Source organism: Anopheles cruzii, chromosome 2 (assembly GCF_943734635.1).
Source record: "Anopheles cruzii chromosome 2, idAnoCruzAS_RS32_06, whole genome shotgun sequence".
NCBI classification, from domain to species: domain Eukaryota; kingdom Metazoa; phylum Arthropoda; class Insecta; order Diptera; family Culicidae; genus Anopheles; species Anopheles cruzii.
Genome location: NC_069144.1, coordinates 27,489,994 through 27,505,451, shown reverse-complemented (window position 1 = coordinate 27,505,451; position 15,458 = coordinate 27,489,994). Strand labels below are relative to the sequence as shown.

General features: G+C 51.8%; 1 protein-coding gene across 1 annotated transcript; it reads left to right on the top strand.

Annotated features, from left to right (window-relative positions):
- The first annotated feature begins 2,414 nt into the window (after positions 1–2,414).
- On the top strand, positions 2,415–9,489 carry LOC128278115 (serine/threonine-protein kinase BRSK2). Its single transcript, XM_053016778.1, has 13 exons — positions 2,415–2,618; positions 3,104–3,189; positions 3,350–3,490; positions 6,429–6,579; positions 6,644–6,859; positions 6,935–7,134; positions 7,195–7,553; positions 7,632–7,805; positions 7,873–8,034; positions 8,109–8,275; positions 8,357–8,713; positions 9,080–9,210; positions 9,414–9,489. Exons 1-13 carry the CDS (start codon positions 2,415–2,417, stop codon positions 9,487–9,489), a joined length of 2,424 nt encoding a protein of 807 aa, XP_052872738.1.
- The last annotated feature ends 5,969 nt before the right edge of the window (positions 9,490–15,458 follow it).

The window sequence follows — 15,458 nt, the reverse complement described above, 5'->3', positions numbered from 1 at the left end:
TGGGAAACCGGCAGGTGCGCGTTGCCCGTTGGCAACAATCCGCGGGTACGTGGGCGTAAACACACACAGACACACAAATACAAGCGAAATGATATATTTATATTTAGCTATTTTATAAATTTTATTTTGATATGAAGAGGAAAACGAAAGCCACGAGTAAAGTCATGCCCAAAATAAAGCTTATACTGAAGGAAGAAACCCAACCCGGTGTGTCCTCTGACTGAGCCTGGCACCAGCAGCAGTGCAGCTGCACCGAATCCGAAACCGCCGAGCTATCGGGAGCATTGATTAAAGCATTCAATCACATGTCACGGGGCGACCGAAGGCCGATGGTTGAAGGGCAATTTTATGTACCTAAAGAACACTAGATCATGTTTTTGTTCCTTGCGAAATTTAAAACTCAGTGAACGCATTTCGAAATCGAGTCGCTTGCTTTGGAAGGAAATCAAAGTCGGCTCTGAGACCAAACCGACCAAACGTAAGGGGGGATTTGTGATAAAACAACAAACCTCCGCCCGCCTGGCGGGTCTGTTGATACATCTCCCCAACCCGCGGAAAATGCAGAACAACCCCGTACGAAAGACCGCGGCGCAGATGATGAATCATCGCCCGGACCGGACTGCGTGCATCTCAGGGCACCAGGAGCAGCAGCAACCCTCGGTCTCGGTTTGGCACCCCTCGGCGGCGAAATCCAATGGGCCTCCTGCACATGGTGGTGGCCAAAATCGGGGTGGCGCCGCCGTCGCTCGGCTTCCTGTCAAAAAACGCGCTGTGTAACGGCCACGATGAGTGAGCGTGCGGTGGTGAGTGAACCACGGTGAACCCTTCGGTGCGAGCGGAAGTGTGCACATGCGCTTTCCGCGCCCACCACCGCCAGTGGGCTCACGTGCGCGCCGTGTAATTTTGGGTGTCCGGATTCCGTGCACATTACGATACTGGGCCGCGTCGTTTGACGTAAGTAAACGCGGGCGAGAAAGAGACCGCCGCGAAGCCTTACGGTCGCGAGTTCCGAATCGCGCGAGTCAGGCAACCCATTCATCTATCCGTCAGTTTGCGTGCCAGGCGGTCGGCGGTCCGGCCCGAGCCCGAGAAGCAATAGCAGTGCGGACGGACAGTAAGCACCTGTTCCGGATGGCGTAGCCCGACGGCGAAAAATGGTTTCCTGGCTGTCAACCGAATGGCTTGTCACTGGAAGGACAAAAGAGTTGAAAAATTAAAAAAAGGACCCCGGTCGTTGCCGGTGGCAATTAACTTCTTACAGAGTAGCCTCGCTGGGAGTGCGTTTAGTAACGTGTCACGACGACGTGAGATGAGATCGAACCCTTTCTCACCGCAGGCAGCAAGGCTGCGTTTTGTGTGGGCATTATTCATTCGGAAAGTGGTGAGATTCGGAACGTGAGTTCGGAGTGAGTGTGCAGAGGCAGCTCATCGGCGCAGCTCATGGTGAGCCGTATCGATTTTTCCACGCCAAGGCGGAGAAAACGGAACACACTCGTCGGTGCCGTGGCTGTAGTCGCACACACGCCAGTAGTCGGAGTGTGAAATTTTCGCGTGCCCCGAAACCCGTTGGCCGCCCCTCCCGCCTGCAGCGTGTTCCTGTGTTCCGTGGCCGACAATCGTGGGCCGTGCCGTAACCGCCACCGACGACGACGTGTGGCCATTGTGCCCAGGAGTGGCTAGGAGATAAGGCGAGGCGAGCGGTTCCACGGACGGTGTCGGGGCTCGGGTTGCTTCCTTTGTGAAGAGAGCTCGGCAGTTCGGTTCCCGTGGCCGCGTGTGAAGTGATTGTGGGCGAAAAAGATGGCCACCTCTACGGTGTGTCCTTCCGTGCCGTGGTGACCTGCCTACGGCGGGGATTTGTGGTTCGGATTCGGCAACGTTCAAACGGCCACCAGCGGAACGATAAGGGCGAACGGAAAAGGATGTGTGTGTGTGAGTGTGTGCGCGGCCGGAGTGAGTGGTGAGAGGAAGTGAAAAATCCATCCGCAAGGCCACCAGCCAGCCAGCCAGCCAGCGATTCGTGTGTTTCGTGTGCAGGAATAGCTGGCCACACAATTCCTGTCCTTTCCTGGCGACAATTACGCGGCAGGGATTGCGCGGATTGAGACAAATTAGTGTTCGTGTGCGTGCGGCCGTGTCCCTGTTGTGTTGTGTGTGGTTTTTTGCGTACCCCGCGGGCCCGTACTGCTGGCCCAAGGCATCGCCCCCCGCTATGCGTACGTGACGCTCCCTCCCGGTCGCGTTCCAGAGCGCGCTTCCTGCCTTTGTGGTTGTGTGCATCACTCCCCGAGTCACTTCACGGAACCTTCTCCGGACCTCTCGGAACCGGGCACATCGTCGCTAGAACCGAGTCTTCTGTAACGAGCTTCTGTGCAGTTGCTGCCTTGCCAGGCCAGCCGTAGTGTAGCCTCAGGATGAGTCGCGAGGTGCAGAAGGAGAACGCCACGCCGAGCGGTACGACCGAGGGTCACCAGTACGTCGGGCCGTACCGGCTCGAACGGACCCTCGGCAAGGGCCAGACGGGCCTGGTGAAGCTGGGCGTCCACTGTGTCCTCGGCAAGAAGGTGGCCATCAAGATCATCAACCGCGAGAAGCTCAGCGAGTCGGTGCTGATGAAGGTGACGATTCTGACGACACTGGTTTTCAGTCCGCCGACAAAACTCCATCGCGCCGCTGGATGGTCAATAACCTGGAGCACGGTTCCTTGCGATGGTCCGGTCCCAACTCCGGGGGCTACCACAGAGGACGTAATCGATAACGAAGCAATTAACTAGGCCTCTCACCGTGACCGTCGTGTGGTGTCGTCCGTCCCGTTGGATCCGCTTTCCAACGGATGGGGCTACGCGATGGGGTTTCTTTGTCGGCAGACTGGACCGGACGGACCGGAGCGATCCTTCGGCCTTAAGGGACTCTAATTAATTCTTTCATCTTCATTCTGCTACTTTTCTTCCGCCGATTCCGCTTACACGGCCTACTTCTACTGCTGCTGCTACTACTTGTGTGATTGGTCCGTGCTCCACCGTGCTGTGCGGGTTGCATACTTTCCTCGCCTTGGACGTACCCTTTGCTCCGAACGCACCGAACGCACCGAAAACGAGCGTAGGTCGAACGGGAAATTGCCATTATGAAGCTAATCGACCATCCGCACGTCCTCGGGCTGACGGATGTTTACGAAAACCGGAAGTACTTGTAAGTATCGCGCGGTTGCACCACAAGTCCACCTTCATTTTTGGGCCATTATTTTCGGTGCTCATACGGAAAATCTCACAAGTACATCACAGACTTCGCTCGCTGCTCACAATAATAACTCCTCTCTTCCGTGACCTCCAATATGGCGCACGGTGTACAGGTATCTCGTGCTGGAGCACGTTTCCGGCGGGGAGCTGTTCGACTACCTGGTGAAGAAAGGCCGCCTAACCCCGAAGGAGGCCCGAAAGTTCTTCCGGCAGATCATTTCCGCACTGGACTTCTGCCACTCGCACTCAATATGGTACGTACTACATAACGTCCCCAGCAAAAGGATTACATTGGCCCCCCGGTCACGGAATTATCACGGTTACATGTGTGTGAAGCGAACCCTCTCTGGGGGGGGGGGGATAGGTTATCTCGAATGTCAGATTGTGAAGTGACACACTGCCCGGGGAAGTGGACGAAAGCGAGCGATACGAAGAAAATGGCTAAAACACTGACTGGCAGGGTGTGCCTAAAACACATTGAGGGCCTACGGACTCTGCGCCAAGTGAATCCTTACAACGCACACACGGCGCTAGACGCATGGCCGTGAAATGGCCGTGCCGTGCCGATGTGTTGACCATCCCCTGACAAAGGGAAGGTTTTGTCTGTTCGATTTTCATGCCTGACCACCAGCAAGGTACCATAGTGGCCGGCGACAGATTGTTTGCTGGAGATACCACTGTTTTCTGCACATTTTCCGAGTTTCGTTGCGTGTTAGTTAGTGCGATTATTATTTGCCACCTTTGAGCAGCTGTCCCTACGGGGGAGGCCCTTTTTCATAAATAGACACTGTCTTTTGGTTCCCGAATCCATGACATCTGGGTCAAGTCTGGAGCGACTGGAGCGGGTTGCTCTTTTCGCTCGGTTCGCACTTGTTTCGGAATTATGTAATGCAAATCATCGGCGGGACGCAGAACGGGATTCGATTGTCGATGTCGGCCGATGATGACGGCGATGATGGTGCGCCACCAGCGTTAGTGTGTCGAAGCCCACACCAGTCGGAAGTTAGTTATGATAACCATCACGGGTGCTTTCTGTGGGTTTCCGAATTAAAGCACGCACACAAACACCCGAACCGGAAGCGGACACTAGCAAGGGCATCGAGGAAGCAGCAACTTTCACTTTTGCTCTCTGCGATCCAAGTCGGGCAGGAAGCACAACGGACGGCGGTTCCGGCCTCGCGCGCCCTGGCATTGTTGGTTGGTGCCTCTGACAAACCGATGTCAACCGTGCATCGATCGGCTGCATAATTGATTAATGATGGGCCACCATTACCATCGACCGACCTGGCCGGCCGAAAAGAGTGAGAAGACAAGGAAAATGGGGGGACTGCCAAGCAAGGCACGGCTCCTCCGTGCCGCTTAGAGATCGTATCGATCGGAATCATAGCGCACGGCTGGAAAATAAGCAAAAAAATGGCAAAATCCTGTGTTCTGTGCTTAGGGCCGAGATTTGGGCACTCGCGAGCTGTGAAGGGCACTTGTTGAACGTGATGTTCCACCCACGACACAACCAACCCGGCGGTCCACCCACGGCATTCAGGCAACGATTTATGGCGCCTTGTGCTCTTATGGCGCCTTCACCTTCTGGGTTTTTATTTTATTTCATTTAAATTCACAATCGCATAGGAATGGATCTTATCAAAGTAATTCGGACAAATTCCCCGAACCAACCGGTACCATTGCTTCTAATTCTTTCCCTGTTATCATCGGCAAGGCCAGAATAGTATTAGAATTGGTCGGTCTCGCAAGAAGCAATTGATTTTGTCGGACAGAAGGCGGCCGCCGGTATGTGAGCAGCTTTTCAATGTCATCGGCAGAATCGGCCTCTGCGTCCGTGGAACCGATACGTGACCGTCAGAGTCTGTGTGTCATAATCAGCTTACAAAACCGGCCAAATCGCCTTGATGATTAAATCGAACCCTAGGAACCCCCCTAGGTTTTGATGCACTAATTTGTCCGAATGGGGCCGAATGGGGGAAAAGGATTGTAAGCGGATTAGGGATCGGCCGAGTCGGCTCGTCGCCGACAGACCCAAGTTCGTCCAGGATCCACCGCACGCGACGTCGACGGCGACGATTCCGGTTGAGAATCGAATTCGCAATCGGAAAATCGGAAGCCCGGGTTACCAAGGGTTGGGACAATCGATGCCACAAGCCACTTCAACGAGCCAGAATCATCTGACGCTGGCTGTTTCTGGTTTTTCTGGGTGCGTTACTGGTCCCGGTCGTGGATTTCCTGACGCCTGCCCGAAAGTGCGTTCCGCTGCCAAAAACCGGGCATGTCCCGGGGATGACGCCAGGCGTGTGCGATATGTGTGCATTAATTCAATTTTCATGGGCTCGTGCCAAGTTGCGAACGAGCCACGGGGACCGTCATCGGCATGCAACCGCCACTAAGGCCACTTGCGGCACCGGTTCACAAAGAAAAACCGTTGCCACCGTTGCAACAATGTTTTGTTTTTCTACTTGAGAGAGTCTGGTTGGTCCGTGGAAAGTGTATACTTTACTTCACCGCCAGTCCACTGCGTTTTCTGCGCCGAAAGACGTCACGGAGTCGACGTCGGAACTTTAGGAAGAAAATCGCTATTCCGAGAACGCTCAAATCTGGCACACGTCAGCGGCAACGAGGGCCGAACAAAGAACTTAAGGCATCGGTTTCAACATCGGCCTCAAGTCTGGATGCCTCCCATCATCCTGCCGGGAACGCATTGAATGGCGCTTTCGTGAAATTAAATTGGATTACACACTTGCTCGTACACGGGGCCCCCGGTTGGGTCCGCCGGGGTCGGCCTACAAATTGTAAATAATTTGGTTAGCGTCCAAGAAATTTAGCACCCTCCGCACGAAGATGTGGCGAGACCCGGCTGCAAATCTTGGCTCTGGCCACGGTGGCCGAATGGTGAAACCCATTTTTATGCGCACCGGCGGAGAGAGGGAGAGACCGAGAGTATCACTTCCCGTTGCTGATCCAATTGGCAGCGGCTGTTGGGGAATTAAAAGCGGGATTTTGTAATTAAATTTCATCTCACGACACACACTCACGGGACAGACAATGCACGACGATGTCCAGGCTCGGCGGCATACATAATCACCGTGTGCAATCCATTTGTTGCTTGTCGTGTTCCGTTCGATCGGTTCGATGTACCTCGGTCTAATTCCCGTTCCATTCCCGTCGTCGTCCTCGCCGTCATAGCCACCGGGATCTGAAGCCCGAGAATCTGTTGCTGGACGACAAGAATAATATTAAAATTGCCGACTTCGGTATGGCGTCGCTGCAACCGGCCGGTTCGATGCTGGAGACATCCTGTGGTTCGCCGCATTATGCGTGTCCCGAGGTCATTCGGGTGAGTACGGACACTTAACAACTGTATCTGGAGCGTTCCTTGGATAACGATTCCCAACACACAGGGTGAAAAGTACGATGGCCGTCGGGCGGACGTGTGGTCCTGTGGCGTCATCCTGTACGCGCTGCTGGTCGGAGCCCTTCCGTTCGATGACGACAACCTACGGCAACTGTTGGAGAAGGTCAAGCGCGGCGTGTTTCACATTCCTCACTTTGTACCGCCCGACTGTCAGAGCCTACTGAAGGGCATGATCGAAGTGAACCCCGAAAAGCGTCTCACGGTGAGTACCTTTAAGCCCAGGCTACTCGAATCTTGGCCTCCTGGACCTAATCTCTCCGACTCGCGACTTCCGCAGCTTGCCGAAATCAACAAGCATCCGTGGGTGACGGCCGGCGGCAAAGGCGAACTGGAGCTGGAGCTCCCAATGATGGAGGTGGTCCAGACGCACGTCATCCCGAACGCGTCCGCCGTCGACACGGACGTGCTGAACGCAATCTGCTCCCTCGGGTGCTTCAAGGAGAAGGACAAACTCATCCAGGAGTTACTGAGCCCGCAGTAAGTACGCTCGCGGCTGCGCCTCGACCAAGCTGTTCATGTATACGCCCCATTTCCCAGCCACAACACCGAGAAGGTGATCTACTTTCTGCTGCTGGACCGGAAACGGAGGCGCCCGGCGATCGAAGACGAAGAGGAAGTGCTGCGGCCCCGCAACGATATTATCGAGATTGCCGACCCACCCCGGAAGCGGCTCGATACGTGCCGCATCAACGGGAGCAGCAGCCTGGCGGCGTACGGTCAGATTAGCGAAGGCTCACCGCTTACCTCCCGGCGCCAAACGTTCAATAATGGCCACCGGAGCCACAGCGGGAGCACCGGCAGTGCCAGCCGCCGTTCGCCGTCGTCCGTGCCCCTGTCGCGCAGTTCATATCAGAGCCCGACGCGGGGCGTCGTAGTCAACTCCTCGCAGCCACTAAGTAAGTGTCAAGATCGGAAGTTTCGGTTCCGAGAGTCCCGCTAGTTTTCAACCTGCCCTTGGCCCTTCCTACTTCCAGATCAACTCCATCCGCCGCCATCGCCGAACGCGGCCTCGAACCGACACTCGAACTACTCGCCACGGAACAGCACCAAGTCGCAGGTGATCGAATCCTCGTCGCCCGTACACCATCGGGCCAACTCCGGCCCAGCCGTTACGGTCGGGCTGTTCTCGGAGACCGACTCCAATAATAGTGAGTATCGAGCTGGGCTCTAGTTGGGCGGTTGGGTCATGAACCATTTTTCTTCCTCACCCCACAGTGACATCATCAATCAATGCCATCCCGGGTTCGCCGATACTGGGCAGCGCGCAGCAGCAGCTGCAGGCCGTTACCACCGGCAGCCAGCTGTGGAAGACACGACTGACGAACATTAAGAATAGTTTCCTTGGCAGTCCAAAGTTTCACCGTAGAAAAATGCAAAGTAAGTCACCGGCACCCGAATGATCCGCTCACATAACCTCACAAACTGTCTATTCTTGACACACACACACACAGTATCAACCGAAGAAGTGCATCTTACTCCGGAGTCGTCGCCGGAGCTGACGAAAAAGTCCTGGTTCGGGAACCTCATGACGACCGAAAAGGACGAAACGTTTACAGTATTAGTGAAGGGTAAGCCGCTAGCGACGGTCAAAGCTCACCTGATCCATGCCTTTCTCTCGGTACGTATCGCCACGAGTCGGAGTCATGGTCTCCACGAGATATTCCAGTCCATAACCGATCTTCCCCCCCCTTTCACACAGATGACTGAGCTGTCGCACAGCGTCCTCTCGCCAATGTCTTTCCGGGTCGAGTACAAGCGGGGCGGTACCGGGCCGACCATGTTCCAGCGGCACGTGCGGATACAGGTGGACATCAACACGATCTGCAAGCAGGGCGACGTCGGCGACATGCTGTTCGCGATCACGTTCACGCTCATCTCCGGCAACATCCGGCGGTTCCGGCGGATCTGCGAGCACATCCAGGCGCAGGTCTGCTCGAAGCGCTACCCGGCCCTCAGCAGCCCCACGAACCAGCACAACAACAAGTGCACCAACAGTGTCGCCGAAAGCATATCCTGCGGGTCGGACACGAGCGATCGCATCAACTACAACAAGCACGTAAGTGTGTGTTCGGCTGTGTGTTTGAACATTTGCTGCCTTTTGCGCGCCTTCTGCTAAACCGAGTTCGAAGTTCCAAATCCGCCCCCAGCTTTCCTTCCATTCCGTCGCCCATTCTGACTCTTTAGCCTGGTACTTCGAACGCTTATGCATGCTTTTCCGTTCCTGTTTTGTGACCTGTCTTTTCTGGTGAACCCTCGTTGCGGAATTCTCGTTGCGTTGCGCTGTCTCCTGTGCCGTTGATGCTCACCTTGCCACTGTGTGCCAACACCACCACACCACGCCTGCCACCACCACTACCACCACCACCACCGACGCCGCCTGCCTATGTGTCTTTGTTTGCCGGGGGGGCTTCGACCTTAGAAGGAGTCCGATATCGAGCAGGAAACGTTCTACGATACGACCAGCATCGGCAAGACGCGCCGCTCGTCGGCCACCTCTTCCAACAAGAACTCGGTCTCGTCCGACGAGATCGAAATCAAAACCGTCCGCTCGAGGTAAGTTCGGGGCTATCGACGCCGTGCGTACGTCATCGGTGAGTTGTTGAGTTCTGCAAAAACTTTTGCTTCACCTGTTCACTAAATCCGCCTATCTGCCCCGGACACCAGACGGGGCTGTTCGCTGTTCCGACTATGTTTTGCCGAAACCTATTGGTCTAGGGTTCTATCTGTGGTTCAATGATTTCCCTCTCCCTCAACAGCTCGGAATCCACCGAACGGGAGCGGGAACGCAGCACGGAACGGCCGGCGGCCATGTCCGGTAGTGCGCTGGTATGAGAATTATTTCTCTGATAGGATTCAGCGCACAGTGACACTCCTACAGAGACAGCAACCGGAAACCAGAAGCGGCGTGGTGGTGGTGTTGGAGACAATGTAGCAGCGGCAAACAGCGCCAGCCCGGGCGCCACCGGTGACGCAGACGCCAGCGCGGCTGCCGAAGATGAGGTCGATCCGGGCGAGTTGCTGATGTTGATTGGCGAACAGATGGAGATCTGACTATAAGCTGAACCCGAACGGGACGTTGCGACCCCCGGCCCAAAAGTCCCCTATCAGTGCGGTCGCTTCCTTCTGCAGCCGAAGGTTCGAGCGGCCTAGAGGAGTGTGGCTGACCTTCCCCCGCACACATACCAGATACCGTACCAGCAGAAGAACAATCCACGTATATACAATACACATTACGATACTTCAACTAACAAACCAATAACATTATATTGCTACCGGAACGTTAACGCAACTAGGCATAGCGCCGCGGTGGTCCGTTGGAACTACTGGAACTACTACCTACTACTACTACTACTACTGATCGAACTTAACATTGGCGGACAGACGAAATTGGCGGACAGACCCCCCCACGGTGGGGCTCACCACAGTTCTTCACCACTTTTTACCGGGTCAATTTCGCGTCGAACGTCGCGCGCAACTTTAAAAAACGCCCAAGATGAACTCACTTTCGGTCGGCACGGACCGCCACTGGACGCGCCATTTTACCAAAAACCAATTATCTTAGGGCAGCGGAGGAAGGGAGGAAACGAGGAAAGGGGTGTTATTACAGGGTTTTTGCTAGCAGCCATCGTCATCGATCCACTTTGATCGATCGAAACGAAACGAGAAGATGTCGGATAGTTCTGGAAGCCGAGCGATGGCTACGAACTCGCTACCAGAGGACATGAGTGATCAAGTAGAGAAGGCGAATGCACTAGGGTAGGGTACTACCATTAGGAACTACACGGACAACACATGGTCTATTGGCACGGTCGTAGCAGACTTTCCCATCCGGAAACGGGAGTGGAAAAAAGCTTCCAGAGAGGCTAGATGTTGGCTGAAAGCTGTTTTCGGAGTCTGTTAGGGACGAAGACACCTTGGCAAGGCTGCGCGGACACGAAAGATACTTTACCTAAACAGCTAGCAAAACAAAAAAGAGTAAAATAAGCAAAAACTTAACCTAATTGCTACAATATTTAAACTTAAAAAGACTACCCTATTGCTTTACCAAATAAAAAAAGGGCAACGTAGTACGATGCGAACCTAACGCTCTAGAATCTAGAATTACGCCTGTTGTCCAGCGCGGCGCCACACTGTACTGTATCGGAAGCAGACACACACACACACACACACGTACGTACACATCCTAGATGAGGTATCGCTAAGTTGAAACACTCTCATTACCTTCTTTATAGATACTCAGCGAGATGGCGGCCGACGGTTGCCATTTCATGTAGGGAAACGAAATGTAGGGAAAAACCAGAAACTCTAGTCTAATTGCTGCCACTCATATGGTTCGATACACGACGTAGGTCGGTCTGCCAACGGTTCACAGATCTAGTGCAATTCGTTAGAAAACCACAGGAACGGGTACGTGGACGAACCGATTCAGATGGCCCCCGCTGGAGGGGACGAAGGGTTTGCTTTACTGTTGTGTTTTCACGGGCTACCCAACTTTCTATTCTTCCGCTTTAAACCCTTTTTAATCGCGACGCTTTTATCGCCCGGTTTTTCCATCGTACGAAAGTAACACGGGGGAAGAAAACTTAATTGTTGTACAGGAACACCGCTCATCGAATTTCCAGAACTCCCAGCGGGCGGACGGGTGGAAGAAAGAAGGAAAATCAAAATGTAAATTATGCTGAAACCAAAAACACGGAAAGGTAAAACGGAAACCTGGAACCTTCTTGCGAAAAGAAACCCGAAACCGGACAGAAGATTACGCATGCAAATACAAACCACAGACGCTTATTAGTTTTATCGCCTAGAACGGAACGGAAGAGAGCGCGTATAAATTTTGTGCAGTTTTATACGCGCATACGGGGGAAATGCAGATGGAGGAATGCGTTGTGTTTTTGCCGCCACGGTGACGATTATTATTGGCTTTTGGTAGGGTAAGATAAACAGTGAACATAGTATAACGGAACCTACGGTGTAGCAATATACGGGGCAACCGGCAAAATTATAGTGTAAACGTTAATAAAGAGCAACCAAACCTGCGCTTCGTTTTACAGCCATTGGCAGCCATTTTTCGTGCAATCTACCGTTACGAACACACACAAGTTAGTATGCCAGCCAGCCGACAAGTTACGGTACACAGGTCCCTTTCTCGGCGCAGAGTTCGCTTGGCTGACGTAGCTTTTGGTTTTGGTTAAATTTATCCACATCCACATCTATCTCGTACTCTCACTAGTTCACGAGCGGCACGTTTACTGTAGGACTATTGCGGCGACAAAGTGCGTAAATCATTAAACATTTCTACCAAGCAAACATCTCAAGTAACATATGGCTTCAAGCTTCGTGGCACCGTTTTGGACCGAAAAGTGAACAGTGAAATCAACCTTCTTATGCTCTCTTATGATGGAATCACTAGAACAGGACAGGCAGACAGGCAGAGACAGTGGCAGTAGAGTCGTTTCGGTCCTACCGTTCACAATATAGTTATAACCGGAAGCAGAACAGAAGCCTTGTTGGTACATAGAGAGGGAGCGAGGAATGTTTAGTAGCTCCCAGTCTGCCCGGCCCATTTTCGCTCGACTCAAACGACACCCAGAAAACACTAGTAGCTTTCTACACGTTCCAAACCGAAGTAGTAGCAAACATTATTTGATAGATATGAAATCAAAAACAAAGCCCAAAACTAAAACGCCAATAGCCGAACGAAGCCAGAAGGGGCGCTAGTCACTCTACTGTCCCCTTCCAAATCCGGTGTCTCGTGTGCGTGTGTAACCCACGTTTTACTAGCCACTTGAGGGGTCGCCCAGCATCGGAAAGCTCGGAAGCTGTGAAATCAAAAGCCAAAGCGAATACGATTGAGAAGCTCACAGAACAACAAAATACCGAATAGAATTCACAACTAACCAACGATAGTGTATACATTGCTTGACAAATTCTGGCTATGTGACCCTTGGCTCTGGAGAACAGGGAAAAGAGATGAATCGGTACATGGTCTGCGATTTTCAGCAGTCCCGTAAGTTGTGTAACGCAAAACGGACGAACGGATTGTGGACACCGAAGTGCTGCGGCAAAGATACTTTCCAAAAACGGACACAAAATAAAACACAGACCCACACACACACACACAGAGCATTGTAACTAATTGTAACGAAACACAACACGCGCCAAAAGAAACACACGAACAGCTTACGCCATCATTTACTCATTATTGCAGCGCTCGTTGTCCTGCTACGTAGTAGTTGTTCGGGATAAACCTCCCGAGATCCGAGATAGAAGTGAATAAGGCACAGAGTACAGTAAGGCAGATAATAATCTAAAATTGTGAGAACCGCATAACGAACACGTGGCGTTGTTGTTTGGCGTGGCTCGGACTCGGACACCGGAAGTGACGTGGATCGCGCAATAGGAAAGGCTTGCACGTGGTGTGTTTGCGCAGTATCGTGTTAACCTGTACATGAATAGAAACTAAACGGAAGAAAGGATGGCATGTAGCGAAAGACATTGCAAAAACAGAAACCGGAAGTTGAAGCGAGATTCCAAAATAGATAGCTGCATTGATGACTGCACCCCGCGAAAAGTGGGGAAATGGTGGAAAAAGTAGACAACAAAATCACTCAAAAAGAAGATATCCCAGAAGTTATAACAACTTATCAAGCAATTCTGGCACCAACACACTCACTCACAGGAAACACACGGTCACACACACACAAGCATAGTATAACGTTTACACCTTTTCGAATGGGAGCGCAGAGACGGAGGACGGAGACGGATAGGGCAGGCGGAGAGAAAGGCAAAGGAGGGGTAAGAAAGATGGACACTGTGTAAAATGTAAAACCAATGTTTTTGTATAAAGGAAAAAAACCAAAATAAGCCGATAAAAATATTACTGTTCAGCAGGTCAGTCAGCAGGAGTCCGGATGCTGCGTTGTGCGCTCTGTACCCCTTTGTGCTGCCTTCCCAAAGGATGGCCGCAGTGCAAAGGGTCACCAGGCGACAGAGAGAAAGAGCGAGAGAGCGCGCGCAAGTTAGATAAGCAAAAGAAAAGGAGAGGGATAGAGAGTTGGAGAAAAGGCAGGGATCATCGGTGTGCAAGTGAAAATAATATACAATTTCGAAATACACGCCATTGAAATGAATCTGTGTGTGTGTTTTTATTCGATCGTCTCGCTCTGCACACTCGTATACTTTTTAACGAACTATTCAAAAAAACGAAGTTCACATTTAGCGTGCCGCAGTGTACAATCCTTGGACCGACCCTCTGGAATGTTATGTGCCACTGTCGCTGCCACTGTCCTGTCGCTGCCACTTCCAGAGGGGGTGCGGAGTGTCGGCTTCGCTGACGACCTTGCACTCATCGTGCGGGCCGTCAACGCACTAAGGGGAAAAGGCGGTCATAAGTCAACTTAAAAACTGAGGGTTTTAGTTACATTAGCCTAAAATAGATAGATATGACAAATCCGAATTTTTGGCCTTCCATGTTGCGTAAATTCCGAAAAATCCTATTCCTATTTTAATTCCTTTCCTTTTAAACAATTCCATTAAAAAAGGAGGCGCCTGGTTTCTTGTTCGAGACGATTTACGCATTTGCAGAGGAATATCCATTGAAACATTTTTGTGCAATACAGATTGCATAACGCAGGCGTTTAGATTGTGCATTAAAAGAATTTAGTGTCATTCAAATTGCATAGCTTGGGCGTTTAAAAACCTTAAAATAACGAAAAAAGCTTTTTTATTATACTTGAACGCTTGCATTACACATAAAAAGTTGAATTTAATCAAAACACATACAAAGAAAACAAAAACGTAGCATCACCGCATTTGGCCGCTCTATGTGGAGTTCCATCACGGAGACGGCAGTGCGCGTCTGGCGTCGGTACCTGCAGCTGTACGCTGGATTTGCGCTAAATGTGCGTCCTGTTTGCGGAGATGGAGATGAAGCTGGGCGAGATCGAACGGGGACGGGCGATCTCCGCGGACTGCAGCCAAATTACGGGAGAGTTCTGGCGAGTTCGGAGCGGAATTTGATGAGGACATTAGCCAAAAGGTGCCCCATCGAACGGCAAACCATCCCGGCAAAAGTGTTTGGAAGTCGGCGCCGGCAGGAGGACGATGAGGACAATGAAGAGAATGGACATTGAATTGTGTGATCGAAATAAATGCAAAAGAAAAACAATTCCTTTTTCAAATAAAGCCAATCAAATAAAAATGGTGGAAATTGTGTGAGGGTTGCCGACTTGAGAACCGCCTTCAATTGGGCCAACTGATCTGCTCCGTCTTACCACAGAGACGAGAAGGTTGCCGGGGGACCAGAAGGTTCTCCCGTATCGGGAGGAACATTGAAACCCGGAATAATTCTGATAGAAAAAAAAACGCAGTTGTTCAAGATTATTAAATTTATTGACGCATTATTCAGATTGTTGGTGCTTAGTACAGGTTCTTGTTATGAACTTTCACATGTTTCTGCGAGTAACGTTTCGCACGAAACTTTTTACCACATACTTTACATGGGAATGGCGTCTCACCGGTGTGCAAGCCGATGTGAATCTTTAGTTTATATTGATGTGCGAACTTAACTGGTTCTTTGCCACATGGAACGTTTTGCTGCAGACTTTACACATGAATGGCTTTTCGTCGGTGAGAGTTCGGATGTGGATCTTAAGCTGGGATGTGTCTGGATACGTGGCCGAACACAGCACTGGTGTTTTTTCTTGTTTTTATGTTTATTACGATTACTAGGTCTATACGTTGAGAATCGGAGTTTTAAAAAGATTGCTGTACCTGCCGATTGGGACTTCCCAGTTTTGCGG

What these genes read in the sequence shown, in the direction of transcription:
- LOC128278115 (XM_053016778.1), top strand. Translation starts at nt 2,415, where the DNA reads ATGAGTCGCGAGGTGCAGAAGGAGAACGCCACGCCGAGCGGTACGACC. An exon ending in ACCCCGAAAAGCGTCTCACG is followed by an intron (nt 6,860 to 6,934) that starts GTGAGTACCTTT and finishes CGACTTCCGCAG; the next exon opens with CTTGCCGAAATCAACAAGCA. An exon ending in GCATCAACTACAACAAGCAC is followed by an intron (nt 8,714 to 9,079) that starts GTAAGTGTGTGT and finishes CGACCTTAGAAG; the next exon opens with GAGTCCGATATCGAGCAGGA.